The sequence below is a fragment of the Mustelus asterias genome, chromosome 27 (genome assembly GCF_964213995.1).
Source record: "Mustelus asterias chromosome 27, sMusAst1.hap1.1, whole genome shotgun sequence".
In the NCBI taxonomy this organism is placed as follows: Eukaryota; Metazoa; Chordata; class Chondrichthyes; order Carcharhiniformes; family Triakidae; genus Mustelus; species Mustelus asterias.
Window position 1 is genome coordinate 37,384,256 of NC_135827.1, and position 17,819 is coordinate 37,402,074.

The window sequence follows — 17,819 nt, forward strand, 5'->3', positions numbered from 1 at the left end:
CGTAGGAGGCTTAGGGGTGATCTTATACAGGTCTATAAAATAATGAGGGGCACAGATAAGGTAGATGGTTAACGTCTTTTCCCAAAGGTAAGGGAGCCTAAAACTAGAAGACATACGTTTAAGGTGAGAGGGGGGAGATACAAAAGGGTCCAGACGGGCATTTTTTTCACACAGAGAGTGGTTAGTGTCTGGAACAAGCTGCCAGAGGTAGTAGAAGCGGGTATAATTTTGTCCTTTAAAAAGCATTTAGACAGTTGCATGGGTAAGATGGGTATAGAGGGATATGGGCCAAACCTGGGCATTTGTGATTAGTTTAGTGGTTAAAAAAAAGGGCGTCATGGACAAGTTAGGCCCAAGGGCCTGTTTCCATGCTGGAAACCTCTACGACTCATATTTATCCTAAAGTTTTACACATAACATACAGAACTGGAGTGTAACTCTTTATTGACCTATGCACACAACCCAGAATCTTCATTGACTCACATGTAGCAAAACCAGACAGGTCAAAGATCTGAGTTCCCCAAAGGTGCTGGTTGCCTGCTCCTATCACAGGCATGGGTACGAGCTATTACAATTCAATTCAGCTCCAATGGGGATAGTGGTGGAAAAATATAACAACACCAGACTCCATCGGTATGTCTCCATAGCAACAGTATCAACAAAGTACCAATGCTCTCCGTGAAGACCAGACATTTCGGTGAGGACGTGGAGACCTTCAGCACCAGAAGAACCGTGCTATAGTGTGGATGTGAGAAGATGTTTAAAGAAAATGCAAAACCCACATGAAATACACAAAATATATTTAAAGTATCTCCAAGGATAAAATGGACATGTTTATTAATTAAACTATCACTTAAATAAAAAAGTGCATAGAAAATGACGCTTAGAAACATTTTTTACAACTATGTACATTTTTTTTTTTACATTCATTCTTTAGCATAGCTTTCAGTTTTTCTTAATTAAAATTTCCTTCATTACCATGATATGGTTTAACACTGATGCACTAATCAATCAGATTGTTAATAATGTTTTTGTAAGAGCAATGTAAAAAATAACAATTTACAGGAACACAAAAAAAGACTGAAAAAATAATTAAAAAAAGGTTTACAATTTGCCTCATCATGAATAAAAATAAAACAAATTTCTCACGCAAGGTTTCTCTGAACCGGAACATTTTACATCTACTACTTCTTCGTGTATTCATCTCAAAGAGACATAAAAATATATTCACATTAACGGAAAAACACACATATAAATATAATTCCGTTCCGGTGGGGTACGGGAGAGAAAAGGCAAGCGTCCTAGTCACAGAGAACAGGGATGTATAGACACAATGTGTACCCGAACTTTTAAAAAATAATTTAAAAAGTATATTCCCCTCCCGCCCCATCTAGTAGTTATATAGTCAGCCGTCCATTCTTGAGACAATAAAAAGAAATTGCAATAGTGTTTAAATATTTAAAAAATCTTGGGAAAGTATCACTAAAGCCTTACGTTCACAGAAAACATTTCAGAAATTGCAGATTCGGCATTTCCCCTCACTGTCATTTCTTTCTGAACTAGGACCCAAAATTATGTACTTTTAAACTAACAAGACATGATGGTTTTACATGATCTCTACAGATTTACCGTAAACATCGTATTGCTTTGAAATGGATGCTAAATAGACGAGAACCAGCCCTTCAAATTAACCCGCTTTTTTTTTTCCAGATGGGATTTTGTATCTCATTGAACAAACTTTATGGTGTATCATTCATTTAAAAAAAAACTTTTCTAGTAAGAAGTTCAGTCATTAGAAAAAGATACATTCATTGTAAAATCACTGTGTCCTGCTCTGTTGGGTTGCAAAGGGAACAATGTTAAACCATTTTAAAAGATACTAAAGTCCCTCCTTGCCACACCTTTGGGTGTTGGAGACTGAATTATTCCATGTGGCTGGCTTGTAATCTTCCACTATGGTAGGGCAGACTTTTCATCAGTTCCAATCCTGTTGCAGGACAGGACAATGAAGTGCTCCAGTAAAGGGATTAAAAAAAACACAACAGCATTCCTACAAAGGATAAAATGCCAGCCACCCTCTGTAAGTGCGTCTCTTGTCACGAATTGCTAATGAGAGTCATGGAGTTATCTCGAGCCTCGGCTGTCCGGCAATCCAAGAGAACAAGCTAGCACTCACTCACTTGTGCAGAGGTGGCACACCAGCCTTGGGGCAAAATGGAGGCGAGACAAAATTTCAACCGTTCTACAAAAACACAACAGTATAGAATGAATCTTATGAAATGGTGCAAAAGGACAGCAGCAGCGTAAAAATAGTTTTTTTTTAACTTTGGTGTTTAAAATGAAAATCAAGCTTTGTAGATGCCACCCAGAAGAATGCCCCTGATGTTACTGCAGCTAGCTCTGTCAGATGACACTGAGCTGCAGTGGTACAGCATCACACCTCATGAGAAAGGAATATGAACAACATGTTACTACAGACATACTTTTGCCAAAGCTAATTTTTCAAATGGCACTGACGTCCTAGAAATAAGCACACCCACTACTGCATAGCCACCGCCTCCCTTCCCCTCCCACAGAAACAAACAATGGAGGTGTAGATCACAATGTAGATCATTGTGTAGATCAAAGCGGCTCTTCTACTCATTTGGGTGAAACTGTCCATTAGAAGCTTGCAAGACCTAATACCAAATGTCCTTATTGAACTCCGCCCAGCACTTGGAGTGAGCTGTGTGAATAATTCAATTAATCGAGCGACACCCCCAAACTATAGATAGCTGCACAGAGTACACAGTCAACAAAAAGACCCCAAATTAAATAAATAAATTGTAATAAAAAAATATATATATGCACGATGGCAGTATTTTCAATTGTTAATTGGCAGGTCTTTAAACTTCAGTTAAGTTGTCTATAAATCTCAACTTAATAAAAACAATAACCTGGCACTTAATTATATACACTGTATGGCGTGGGTTATAATGGTTTAAAAAAGTTTAACTGCCTGTGAAAACCAACACAAAGGAATGCATGGCAGCTTCATACTCAAGGTTCAAACAGCCACATACACAAAAAAAAGCGACATCTGTAAACAAAAGCGAACTAGCAACTAGCCGTCTCTTCCGACTTGCCACACTTCTCTACCCCATATCGCACGCCTTACAAAACCTGCACAGCGACTTGGCGCTGTCTGCAGGCATTCACTGCTGCAAAAAAAAAGTATAAAGGGTTTCATCGACGGTGCAGAAACAAACGGAGTCAAGTTCCTATCAGTGAGATACCCACTTCCCCCTCTTTCACACCTTCTTGGGGGCCATGGTGAGATGGAAAAGCAGACATTACCAGTTCTCAGCACATGAAATCCCACATTACCCGCTGACTGAAGCCTGCTGTTAGTGCCGCTAACGTCAAACTCTATATCTTGGGGAGTAATTGTATGGAGAGTTTTTTTAAAACCCACACAAAACGTCTAACAATGGGTGTCAAAAGATGCTGGAGTCCTCCGTTCATATGCCCCAGCTGCCTGACTTGTTGGGTCTACATTTATTCTGTGTCTAGGCTCTGAATTATGAGGATAGTTGGCTAGGAAGGAGGCACAACCTGCAAGAAATTAACTAGAACTGCAATGATTCATTTATTCCTATGAATCAAGACTTTGGTACACATACTCAGGCTGTCACCATCTGGCTCTGCTGTGCTATCATAGTTAGCTATGTTTTAGAATTATTATTTCCTACCTATTCCCAAAAGAACTTCGCTCCTCTTTCCATTCTATTTTTAAATACAATTATATTCAAGTTTCCTATATGTCCAAATGGATTTCAAACAAATACAAATGATATGTTTTTTTAAAAAGTTTTGTTGGGAGTTATAGATAGTGAGAGTTAGGGAGAACATTTATAATAATGTTTGTACAGTGTTGTAACTCATTTAACACAGTCACTGTGAAATCCCACTCTGGATAAAAAAGTACTATCTAAAATCTCTGCGAATTCCTATTGAGTTAAAGACACTTATTACTTATTTCCTTTCAGTGGGAACTTGAGCCTTGGTAAAATCAGACAAGCCCACACCCGTTTCTGAATGAACACAGTACAGCATTATTCTATTTAGCGGCACATGGATGGGGTTTCGGTATAAGTTTGATGAGGGACAAACCACAGTGTTGACACCCGGGAATCCATCACATTAAGAACTACACCAGATAAACAATGCGTTCTAAAAGCATGCCAAAGCCCCCTTGCATCGAAAACCGAATAAACCACTTGTACCCCAAACTTGTAGTGCTTAATTTAGGTTTTGGGCCACTCACAAATTAAAGATTTATAATTGCATTCAGGGAATCATATGATTCTGCTCATGGTTTGTGCATTTTGTTCCACCTGTTTAAATTCTGTAGCTTTTTCAACAACTTAATTAAGTTTTTTTTTTATATCCTTTCATTGGATGTGGGTGCTGCTGGCAATGCATTTGTTGCCCATTGCTAGTTGCTTTAAGAAGATGGTTGTGAGCCACCTTCTTGAACTGCTGCAGTCCAACTGGTGCAAGTACACCCACAGTGCTGTTCGAGCGGGAATCTGGGGAGGGGAACCAAAAGAATATTGACTCCCCATACAAATGGGTATCTCAACAATCCATTCAATCCTTTGAATGGAAAACTAGATTTTTTGGGTAGAAGTACGGGCATTGAAGGCAATCTCTTAAGCCCCAATTATACAACATAGCTAATGGCTATTAATCATCAACAATACTGCTTTAAAAACCTCCTCCTCACTCACATAATTAAAAATGACTTAGCAGCAACTGCTGGTCATTGTACATGTTTAAATTCTTACTGGGACTGCAAACTGATGTTTCATATATTCCTTCAATTATTTAAAAAAAATTAATAGAAATCAAAGATTTTATGAATAAAATGTCAATAAAATTTGCTAATCAAATATTTGCCCCTTTTTTTGAAGTGCCCAGCAATGCAGTTAGAGGGGTGTGTCAGGAAACACATAAACCAAATTGCCCACTGTTAGTCATGGTTTCTTTTCGATCATGAACTTCACCTGCGGCTGTTTGGTAACACGCAAACTAACTAAAAACGTAATGACCAACCAAGTTCTTCATAGCTGGCTATTGTGCGTTAAACTAGCTAGCGGTCATTAGTACAGCATTTCAGATTCGGTCTTCACGACTGTCAGTGCATACAGAACTAACCCCCTCCCCCCCCCACCCACCCCTCCCAATCCAACCCCCCACCCACCCACACCCCCTTCCAGTAGAATCCCCATTACCTGAACATTAACACCACACTCGGAAGGTGTGTCTTCCTCGTGCTGTAAGTATGCTGCCCTGGTGATTCCACCACAAACTTGGTGAAGTGCAATGTCCTTCTCAGGTTAACACTGCCCTTTCTTGTACAACAGGTTAATACCTCTCTACGAGCGAAGGTGCCCTCAAGTAACAAGCTGATATCATAGCAGCGAGGAACGTGGTCCCAAAAGGCTGGTGACAGATGGATGTCATTAAGCAGCAGCAACTGAGTAAAGACAAGCCCCATGTGAAGAAGAAAAATCCCCAACCCAACTTTTGTCCAGAGGTATGACTAAATAGCAATAATGGACAACAGGGAAACATTCATCCTGACAGTCTTCCATCCATCAGCCTGGCTAGCTGTCAATTATTGCTTAAAGGGGCACTGTCTTTTTCGACAAAAGAGGATGTACATAACGGAATGGAAGTGTGGAGAGGGTGGGTAGGCGATACTTGTTTTTTTTTAAAATGAAGACTGTGCCCCTTTAAATAAAACACAACTTCCTGATCAGCCAAACTGTTTTTTTTTAAAAACTCAATTCAGTTTGGATAACAGGAGACACATCTGTAATCTGGAGAATGGAATACACAAGATACGGCTAATAATCTGAACAATGGGAGGTATGGAAATACGACTGTAGTCTGAATAACAAGATACACGGCTGTAGTCAGTACAAACACATTAGTTTTAGCGTCAATCTAAATAGCACACAGTGCAAAAATATAAGGGATCAAGATCTTCAAACGTTAATTACTGCCGTAAACCCACTTGAGATGCATTCATTTGGTCAAAACAAACTTGCCCGTGTTCCAGGAGTCAGCTATTGTAGCACTTTGTCAATTCAACAGAAATTATTTCCTGATTGATAAAATAAACACTTTCCAGAAAAAGAATTCGCTCTGCCTCTCTGATATGGTGGTTAGGTATTTTTTTTTGGAAACCGGTTTTAATTTTCCCCCACACTACAGTGCAGAACAGCTGTTAAGTGGTGGGAATGCAGGAAAGATATCCTAGAAGTCACCAGCAGATGGTTGCTTGATGTGCTGGTGGGCATTCAGCTGTTATTTTAGCGGAGGTATTTAACGCCTGCGTTAAAAAGGTGAATTAAGGAACGCCAGAAGAGCACGTTAAGCATTTGGACACCATTATCATCCACGGCAACTTCTAGGCTCCCCAGTTTTAGATTGAGATTCACTCATGGTCGAATTCAAAACTACTTCATTGTGGTCAAATGCCCTGATCTTCACCTCCCGACACTACACTCAGGAAGAGACTCACAGGAAGATTAAAGCAAGGAAGCCAATACAGATTTAAGTTGAACTCTTGGCTGGATGTTCAACAATATTTGGCCATTTACCTCGCCAACATGAATATACTTTGAAGGGTTGCAAACAATATTCCGGAAGTGTCCTTGGGCTGGCATGGACAAGATGGGCTGAATGGCCTCCTTCTGTGCTGTAACTTTTCTATGGTTCTAAGTGCGTTGCTGTTTGTGTGGATTGAGAAATTCAGGTGAAAGATTAAAACTCATTGTACTGACAAAGGTTGAAAAGTCATGATGTGGAGATGCCGGCGTTGGATAAGGTTGAAAAGAACAGTGGTTTGGTGCTGTCAAGCTTGGATTTCAGAAGTCTGTGCATTGAGTGCAAGAGAAGGTTGAGATATTTTATCTTCGAGTTTTTCCATGCTCTCATATCGTCAAGAAATATGAGTATGATTTAATACTCATAAATATGGTAGCATTGATTCCCTACCCAGCCTGCTCCCAACTACTAACTAAAAATACACAGGTTTATATCGGTGAAAGGGTCAGACTGTGATTCCCCCCCCCATCCCTGCTGTTAGTAAACGGGCACTATTGAAAGCTTAGAGTTTCATTAACACATCATTAGTGCTTTTGCACAACTAGTGCGTTATAAACAGGTAGTGTCTTTGCCAACACCAAGCTGTGTGTGTTACCAACAAGGGGTTTTCAGGGATTATTAAACCGAGCACTCATTAGCAGGCTTTCCTACTACTAGAAAGGTCAGTGTGAAGTTTCAGTGTACCTTGGTCACTAGTTCTCTGCCTCTTTCGATATGGTTCTCTTAATTTCACCTCTGGAGAGCCAGTCCACTAACAAGTGCGGTACTACTTTGAAGCAATTAAAAATAAACATTTACAAAAAGGAAATCCAAACAAGTGTCAGGTAGAATTTCTACCCAGTTAGTGTTAATTCTACATTCTGCCATTGTAAATGAGACTCTTAAGTTTAAAAAGAAATCAAATAGCTTTAAACATAAAACATGCGATAACTGCCTCCTGGAAAGGGAAGGGAACTTGCCAGATTGAAGCGATTTTATGGGACTACAGACTTTCCCCCACGCTGCTTGGGTACAGCCACAGTTCAGCTCATCTTCACTTGAAGCTGCCCTGCTGTTGAGGAGTGGCTGTCACTCCACAAGAGCAGATTTGAGAAAAAAAAGCTTTTCTTCACATTTTACAATCACGATTAAAAACGAATTGCTCCCAAGTCAGAAACCGAATAGCACGAAAGATCAAAACTGCGTGTTCTCTTTGCCTTATCCAGCTGTGGAAGATACCTGATCTTTCCCTTTCTTTTTGCCCCAGAGGGGAGAGTCTGCTCCAGTGACTCACCTGATTCAGATTGAATTTCAGCTGTTGTTGCTGCCTTGGTACCATAATTGACTGGGAATTTTGGTTGCACTCAATTTGTTTCACTCCTATCTCCCATATATGCATGGAGCGGGATGGAAACAGGGCTCTAGCCGACACACACACACACTGTCTTGCAGTTCTGAAAATGGTTAGCTGCCACAACTGTTTAGCGATGTATTTTACCGTGTTGACAACAAATACCAAGAGATTTATAAATTTGTTTGAATTACATTTTTTGCCATTAGTCAGTTGGCATTGACACCATGGGTCAAATGACCCCCTTCTCTGCTGCAATCAGTGTTTAAAACTGCTGCAACAGGACTTTTGTACGTTGCAAACTGCAATACAATTCCACCACCATTTCCACCCCAGTATTCTTTTTAGTAATCTCATAAAATCATGGCACAGTCACCTCAAGAGGGTTTTTTTCCACCAGTTACATCTATTTTTTTTCTCAGTTCAGGAACTTCCTGCATTTCTTTGCTCCGCAGTTACAAGGCAGTTTGTTGCTGGCGTCTTCGATTGGGAACTTGTAATCGTATGTGAGTTCTTCACCGCGGTAGATCTTCCGCACGGCAAAGATGACAATGTGTTTCTGCCCATCCACATTTATCACCCGCGAGTAGCAGTTGGGTTCGCAGGCGTGGTTGATGAAACGCGCTGCATTTCCGTGCATCGTGGCATCCACAACCTCATAATCGTCAATACGGAACATGTAACAACCGATCCCCTGTTAGTACAAAAAGGAGGAAACAGAACAGAAGAAGAAAATTAACACATTCACCTAAGTGCAAGCGTTAGGCTCCCCCCCCCCCCCCCCACCTTCCTAAAGACACTGGCTCCTACATGCATGCAGTTCCATGGGCATAGCAGCCCTCTCTTATCTTACCCAAGTGCGTACCTAGATATGAGTGTCAGAAGTTCTGACACTTGACCAAAAGAAAAATCACAGCTACATTTGGCACAACTCCCACACAACATTCAAACAATACACTTTGCATTTCGCTCAGAGCGGGATCCTCAATAGATTCTTTTCATCATAGCCCAGAGTCATGACGCAGACTGTAGCAGCCCAATTGCTTCAGCCAAACACAAAACCTGCGGCTCTGTATGGTACAGTAAAACACCAAGTGGCGCTTTAAACAAACCGGTCCACTGGGAAATCAAACATATTAGAATAAAGATATAGAGACATCAGAGAAGATTTACAAGGATAATGCAAGAGCTGATATAAAAGGATCAGTCTTCAATGTCTGAGTCTACAGACCAAAACCCGAATAGCCCAGTGGACAAAGAATATCCCCCTCACTTTTCTCTCTGGTACTAAGCTGACAGGCTGGAATTCTTTTCTCCAAAGAAGGGTTGGCTGAGGACCATGACCTTGTCGAGGTCTTTAAGAATATGATAAAGTAAACAGAGATGTTTCCACTTGCGGGGAGTCCAAAACCAGGGGCCACAAACGTATGGCAGCCATTAATAAATCCAATAGGGACTTAAGGGGAAAACTCTCAGCCGTTTCATGATTAGATTGTGGAATTTACTAACAGAAGGAGTAGCTGATATGAATTGCATAAATACATATAATGGGTAACTGGATAAACAGGAACAAAAAGGGAGAAAGGAATAAGTTTTGCTGGTAGGTTAGGCTTGTGTGGGGCATAAACCAGCATGTACCAGTTGAGCCAAATGGCCTGTTTCTGGTCTTTAAATTGTACATAGTTCCAGCAAAAATTTGCTACTGCCACTGTGCGTATCACTCTGCATATCACAATTAGCTGAGGGAACAAGCCAAAAAAAAATCCAAATGTGAACCAAGAGGTTTTGTAAAGGGTAAGGACCAGAACACCTCGAGTGGCTTAACTTACTCGAGCGGTGATCAAATAGAGTATTTATGAAAGAATATGAAATATACAATATAACCTGATCAAACCGACTCACTCAGTTTTGAAAATTATGTTAATCACAGTTTCAGCTCTAATCATTTGACTTGCCAGGAATCTGTTCCTGATTATTTTACAGATATCTGATTTGATTAACAATATGCATTTCCATTCCAAAATCATAAACCCCCACCACCCCTCCTTATCCCTAGTGACATTAGTTCGTTACAGTAAGACATCATAAGGCAGACACAGTTTTACTTTCATCCCCAGAAAGCAGGCTAAAATCACAGAAGCAAGCAAAAGCGATTCAAGCACGTTTTAAATAAAACTTTATTCAACAAATACAGAAACAAGAGTTTTTTAAAAATGCATAGCTAGTTGATCTGTGGTGTTACTCACAGGTAGTCCAGTGCTGGAGCAATGTGATGCTTAGCTGCTAAAAATGGTGTTGTTTAACCTAGTATTTCTCCCCAAGGTATTTAATCAGTAAGGGCAAGATCTTACCTGCCGTTCACGCCACGCCCTCGCTGCAGTGAGGTCGGAGAACTTGGCAGCCAGCCAAATCTCTGTTCACTGCAGAGGGATGGGAAAATACCGCCGGCGTGAACGGTAGTAAGATTCTGGCCTTCGTTTCGGTGAACAAGCACTCTAAACAGGCACACCTGAGGCCAAGTGGGGCTCACTGCTGGGGTTAGATTCTGTTGGTTGGAAGCTGCTTATGAATTCATTGTTCCTGGCCTTGAGATGAGACCAAGTCATCAAAGCCAGAAAAACAAGGGCGATGGCTATAACTTTCTTTCTATTCTTTGAAGTATATTTATTTTGAGCATGATACAAGAAGTGGCGACATGCCCCAGGAACAAGACTTTTATAGCTTCTGGTGTTTCTCACCGAGTTTATATCAACAAGGGCACTGTCGGCAAGAAGTCCAGCAGAAAGTGTTACAGGTGACACTATACACAAGACATTTTGTACATTAACAGAGGGAATGATTTTGAAATTTACAAAAGCTCTGGCTCTACTACACTCAATTGATTATATTTTACGAAAACACAACGTTTCAGCAAAATATACTCCACCTCTACACACAGTGACACAGTGGTTAGCACTGCTGCCTCACAGCATCAGGGACCCGGGTTCAATTCCGGCCTGGGGTGACTGTGTGGAGTTTGCACATTCTCCCGTGTCTGCGTGGGTTTCCTCCCACTGTGCAATGATGTGCAGGTTAGGTGGATTGGCCATGCTAAATTGCTCCTTAGTGTCCCATGATGTGTAGGTTAGGGGATTCGCGAGGTAAATGCATGGGGTTACGAGGACAGGGTGGGGGATGGGCAAGGTACTGTCCGAGCTTCAGTACAGACTTGATGGGCCAAATGGCCTCCTTCTGCGCTGTAGGGATTCTATGGCTCTATGAAGTTCAATCAAAGCCCCATGAATCTTGAAATTGTTATAAGAGTATATGCAATTGACTGCAGTCAGGCAGTTAAAACTCTGTTACAAGGTATTCTGACACACAACAGCCTTAATCTGATCTCTTGGCTGTTTCAGTGACAAAACCACCATATTCAGGGACAATCTGAGCTCAGGGGCAGCAGAAGCAACAAAAGGGTATTCGAAGTAATGTCCAAAACAACAAATTATAATAATGCATTCCATTTAAACTCTTAAGAGAATTAGGAGTTGTACAGCAAGTAATCCAACTGATAAGGTAAAGGCTCTCAAGAATTGCTCAGTTTTTAAATGGGTCACCAGTTCCAAAACCAATTTGTTGATCCGGACACTGCAAATGCTAAACATACAACAAGCAAAAAAAAAAGCACGCACACAAACCAGTTTTTAAAATGATTTGCAATGTTGCTGCAAGTTAAACAACGCAAGCAGATAAGCTGTTTTATGTCGCAAGGAAGCCGGTGCGTTGCCGATGCCATAAAGATAGTGTTATTTCAGAAAGGGTTCATTAAACGGCGGAGAAATAACATCAGTGATTCCCACGATGGCTATCCCAGCACCTGTGGTTATTATCTAGCATAAACCTGCACTAGAAACTCACCTTGCTGTCATAATATTTCTCTCGTTTGTCTGTGAGGACAGATCGAATGACATTACCCGAATATTCGATGACCATCTCACCTGCATCAATGTTTCGCTTACAGAAAAGGCCCCGTCCGTGGATTGGTGACCTACAGCATTTACAAAGATGGGAAGGGTGGGAAGGAAAAGAAAAAGAGCAAATCATTCATTATGAACATCAAACTCTCAGCATCACATCAGTTTTATTCTCGACTGGGTTGATATTCTACTGCTATTTTAATAAGAACATCAACCTACTTGAATGGGATACCTTTCTCAAAATAGCCGACAGATTAAATTTTACAGAAACCCTTTCTCTTACATGTTATTAATACCGTACATTACAACTTCTACCCAAGGAAACTCTCTACTCCACCAGCCAACCTGATTACTTCACAATCTAAGTGATATTGTGTGGAGTTCAGCTGTCGAGCTAATCCCGATCAGCCTCCCAAGTTTCACCATCCATAAACTTGAACTCATTCATAATCTCTCTCCATCACCCCAGTGTTCGCTGATCTACATTGGCTCCCGATTAAGTAACGCCTCAATTATAAAGTCCTTTTATCTGTCTTCGAATTCTCCCATGGCCATGCATCTAGCTCTGTACTCTCCTCCAGTCCTACAACCCTTTTGAGATATCTGCCCTCCTCCAAATCGGGGGAGGGAATTTTCCTGTCCCGCCTGCCATGGGAATCATAGCGGACAGGGGGAGGACAATGCAAAGGTCCGTTGATCTCGGGCAGGATTTTCCGGTTTTGGGGCAAGCACGGCCAGAAAATGCCACCCTGGTCTCTTCACTATATCTAATTTTAATCCCTCCACCACTGACCACCCTGCCTTAACTGCCTGGACCCTAAAGAAGGGAATTCTCTCCTTAAATCTCTTCTCCTCACTCTTCCCCTTCAAGACACTCCTAAAAACCTGCCTCTTTGACCAAGCTTTTTCCATTTGCCCTAACACCTGTGATTCAAAGTCAAATCTGGGAACATTTTACACATTGAAGATGCTATATAAATGCAGGTTGCTGTTGTTGAGGTTCAACTGTTCCACAGCGGCGACCTGTGCAGGCTGGTCTTCCTCACCTCATGGACCCTTGCTCAGAAGCAGCACGTCAGCTTGCAGGATTGAATGTATTTACGTAAAGCGAGTATGGAGATTTTTAAAGGGTTTCTTTCTCATGTCAGAATGATTTTGAAAAGATACAATAGCACATAACCAGCTACAAAGCCCTCATTCAATAAAAGGAGGAACTTTATAAGTATGGTGCTTCACCAGATCACTGATTTACCGAGGTGAAGAATTCCAATCTTATTGCTTTCCAATTTTTCCTGCCCTATATTGAAGGCAATAACTCAAACTGGAAAACTTATCTATAGATCCATGTATATTGAACTACTGTGCACAAGTGACCATTCCTTGTGTATGTTAGCCTAGACAGTGAACAATGGCAGGCTACTCAATCATCAGTGCATTGCAGCTGGGCTGAATGCAGTCCTCACCTGACATTCACACAAACACTTCCAGCGAGGGTTGCTGAAGAGTAATCAACAGCGGGGACATTGCTTACATTAGAAGCACTATCAGATGGAGGTTACAAAGCAATTACAAATGAGTAAGGCCATTCAGCCCATTTTGCTTCATCCATTCAGAAAAAACCCATGTTTGCCCAACTGGGGCATTCAATGGTTTCTTCAGAGTTTCTGCCTCAGTTATTCCACTTGTACATTAGCTTCCGGTGTTTATCAGTTTGTTGTGTCAAGATGCACTTCATGTTAGTTTGAACTTCTAGAACCCTGTCCCACTCTCTAAATTTAACATCATTTTCCAGATACATTTTTCCATCTCTTGTCTATACCCCTGTAGGATCACCTCAGCTTACTCCTTCCAAAGACTAAAAAATCCAAATATCTCCAAATCTTTTCTCATACCTCTGACACTAGGGCTCAGCCTCGTAGCTCTCCTCTGAACTGCCTCCAATGTTGAATTCTTCTTTTGTGATTGCTTGACAAAAACTGGACACAGAACTCATGGTGCAGTCTGATTCACGCACAACACAGTTTGAGTAAGACCTCCTGAGATGTGTAACTACTGATTCAGTTAAATATTTCAGCATTTTATTTGCTTTGTTGATCGGTGCTCTGCAGCAGTTGGACATGTTGAGGGGCCAGTCAACTCAGTCCTTAATTGGCTAACAACTTAAAAACTATTTCAAACAAAATTCATGATGTATGTGTGACAATACTGTGCCTTTAAGAGATGCATTTGGGTTATGTTTCTGTTGTTACTGCAGCAACATAGAAAGTTTGTTTTAATCTGAGTTAATGCTGTTCTGCTATTTTAGTGTTTTCCCCTGGGTTTGCAGAGTAGGGTTTGATTAGATTGATTGACAAGTAAGGTCACGTGACTGGGTGCCAAGCTTACACAGAAAAATCAAGTCAGTTGCTGCTTGGAAGCTGTGGAAAGAAGTCTCTCTCTGAAGTCTGACAACTAGGATCTGCCAGAGACTAGGTTTATTTCTCTGAAGTTCTGCTGCTTGAGAATATTCTCTGGAAATTTCTGTCCGGGAATCAGAAGGCAGGTGTTTTTCTGTATCTGTCCAGAAGGGTTAAAAGGCTGGAAACGTAGCAGCCACATGAGCATATCTGTTTTATGCTGATTCTGAAGAGGAATTTATGTCAATGAGGTTACTGCTTAAATCGGAACTATGGCGATGGATAGATGTTAAGAATTATACTTTGTCATGTTTAAATATTTTAATTGGTAAAAGTTATTCTCGTTCTTTTTGTTATATTCTAACTGTGCTCTTAAATAAAGTTTAATATTTTAATAAAAGCTTCCTAATGGGTCAATCGAATTATGGAGTGAAACACCTTTTGCTTACCATACTGCCAATAAATACCATTTACCAAAGGGATCTTTATCTGGCACATTTAGCCTGTCCATGGCTTCCAGCTCATTGACATTAGTCATTACTTTTTAAACTTGTACTTAGGGATAGCAGGCTATTCATGTACTTGGAAAAACGGTGGCACAGTGGTTAGCACTGATGCCTCACAGCACCAGGGACCTGGGTTCGATTCCCGGCTTGGGTCACTGTTTGTGCAGAGTCTGCACATTTTCCCCGTGTCTGCATGGGTTTCCTCCAGGTGCTCCGGTTTCCTCCCACAGTCCGAAAGACGTGCTGGTGAGATGCATTGGCCGTGCTAAATTCTCCCTCAGTGTACCTGAACAGGAGTGTGGCGACTAGGGGATTTTCACAGTACCCTCATTGCAGTGTTAATGTAAGCCTACTTGTGACAAATAAATAAACTTTAAAGAAGCAATCATTCAGGATTAACAGTCTTCTGCTCACCACCTGTTTCAAGTCTTTTGCATCTTTTCAGACTGCTATCTTATTTTTGAAGCTAAAATAATTTCTTATTGCTTTTTTACACATCTGCAACTATGACCTTATTTTAGGTTCCTGCTTTAAAAATGAATTCTACAAGTTCCTTTTTCATCCCAATAACCCATTCATCTTTCTCTCTGCAATTTATTTTTACATACATTTTTGGGATATTGGCGTGCTAGCAAACCCAGAAAAGTTGCAATAGCCGTTCTTCCTCTATATTTCACGGTTGATTAATTTGGTAATCCATTTGGGGCCACGCTCGTTTTGTCTAACCTGCTAGTCCAGACAGACTGGGGCTAGGACCTGAAAGCTTCCTTATTTAAAACACTCACATTTCCAAAGTTACCTACTGAGTGATCAGGGAAGCTGAATTCCTGTCTTCAAGAAATCAGTATTCCCTAATGTCAGAGTGAAAGGAAAACCAGTGATGGAGCTCTGGATGGAGAGGGATTGATCGATTTAATGGTATTTTTTACTCATTTTGGATATTTAATGCTCCTATAACTCCTCTCTTTGATGGGACCCTTTGTGTTGCATAACCCTGCCCTTTTACCTCTTGACAATCCATTCCAAATCTAGCCTGGAGTCTGCTGACAACTGTTAAGATTTCAAAATTAAATTTATTCTGATAGCTTTGAGTCAGACAATCCCAACAAATATGGGCTTAAAGATCAACACAGCCAACCAGAATACAAACTGGGCTGGTTTTACACAGGAGGCCCTCCGATAAGCAACTAAATGGATAATCACCATGTTATGCATCTGGAAAGATGATGTCAGGATATACACAGGAACTGGTGATTTATTCATAAAAACAAAATCAATAGACAGGTAACACTGTCCACACAATGATTTGCACCAGTTTAAAGTGTGGACCCAAAGCATCCTTACACAGTACTGCAGAGTTCAGCAATGCCATAAAAGCAGGCACTGATTCATGCAACTGAATTTGTTCAACCACTTTTGTTGTTATTGTGACTCTTATATTTAGCATTTAAGTAACATGTAGTTAAAGGTCATGCCCTTCCAGTCAAGTTTTCCTCCCATGCAGAACCACGTCTTTGTGGAGTTACTCTATGGTCCGTTAAGCCAAACGTTTGAAGGTCTTATACAAAGCTTCATAAAAAATTCACTCAGTACTGATTTCATAGAACATAGAACAGTACAGCACAGAACAGGCCTTTCGGCCCACGATGTTGTGCCGAGCTTTATCTGAAACCAAGATCAAGCTATCCCACTCCCTATCATCCTGGTGTGCTCCATGTGCCTATCCAATAACCGCTTAAATGTTCCTAAAGTGTCTGACTCCACTATCACTGCAGGCAGTACATTCCACACCCCAACCACTCTCTGCGTAAAGAACCTACCTCTGATATCCTTCCTATATCTTCCACCATGAACCCTATAGTTATGCCCCTTTGTAATAGCTCCATCCACTCGAGGAAATAGTCTTTGAACGTTCACTCTATCTATCCCCTTCATCATTTTATAAACCTCTATTAAGTTTCCCCTCAGCCTCCTCCGCTCCAGAGAGAACAGCCCTAGCTCCCGCAACCTTTCCTCATAAGACCTACCCTCCAAACCAGGCAGCATCCTGGTAAATCTCCTTTGCACTCTTTCCAGCACTTCCACATCCTTCTTATAGTGAGGTGACCAGAACTGCACACAATATTCCAAATGTGGTCTCACCAAGGTCCTGTACAGTTGCAGCATAACCCCACGGCTCTTAAACTCAAACCCCGTTAATAAAAGCTAACACACTATAGGCCTTCTTCACAGCTCTATCCACTTGAGTGGCAACCTTCAGAGATCTGTGGATATGGACCCCAAGATCTCTCTGTTCCTCCACAGTCTTCAGAACCCTACCTTTGACCCTGTAATCCACACTTAAATTAGTCCTACCAAAATGAATCACCTCACATTTATCAGGGTTAAACTCCATTTGCCATTTTTCAGCCCAGCTTTGCATCCTATCTATGTCTCTTTGCAGCCTACAACAGCCCTCCACCTCATCCACTACTCCACCAATCTTGGTGTCATCAGCAAATTTACTGATCCACCCTTCAGCCCCCTCCTCTAAGTCATTAATAAAAATCACAAAGAGCAGAGGACCAAGCACTGATCCCTGTGGCACTCCGCTAGCAACCTGCCTCCAGTCCGAAAATTTTCCATCCACCATCACCCTCTGTCTTCGATCAGATAGCCAGTTACCTATCCAATCTGCCAACTTTCCCTCTATCCCACACCTCCTTACTTTCATCATAAGCCGACCATGGGGGACCTTATCAAACGCCTTACTAAAATCCATGTCTATGACATCAACTGCCCTACCTTCATCAACACACTTAGTTCCCTCCTCAAAAAATTCTATCAAATTTGTGAGGCACGGCTTGCCCTTCACGAATCCGTGCTGACTATCCCGGATTAATCCGCATCTTTCTAAATGGTCGTAAATCCCATCCCTAAGGACCTTTTCCATCAATTTACCAACCACCGAAGTAAGACTAACCGGTCTATA

The 17,819-nt window shown here is 41.2% G+C and overlaps 1 protein-coding gene across 2 annotated transcripts in view; it reads right to left on the reverse strand.

The window, feature by feature from the left end:
• Positions 1-790: 790 nt before the first annotated feature.
• Positions 791-17,819, reverse strand: part of kmt2a (lysine (K)-specific methyltransferase 2A) — a 157,892-nt gene continuing 140,863 nt past the window's right edge. For both annotated transcript variants that reach the window (XM_078199059.1, XM_078199058.1), the window contains exons 35-37: positions 11,888-12,017; positions 5,277-8,684; positions 791-3,200 (exon numbers count right to left, since the gene is read on the reverse strand). In XM_078199059.1, the coding sequence (XP_078055185.1) occupies positions 8,409-8,684; positions 11,888-12,017 (406 nt within the window). In that variant the 3' untranslated portion in view covers positions 791-3,200; positions 5,277-8,408. The remainder of the gene's footprint in view (positions 3,201-5,276; positions 8,685-11,887; positions 12,018-17,819) is intronic.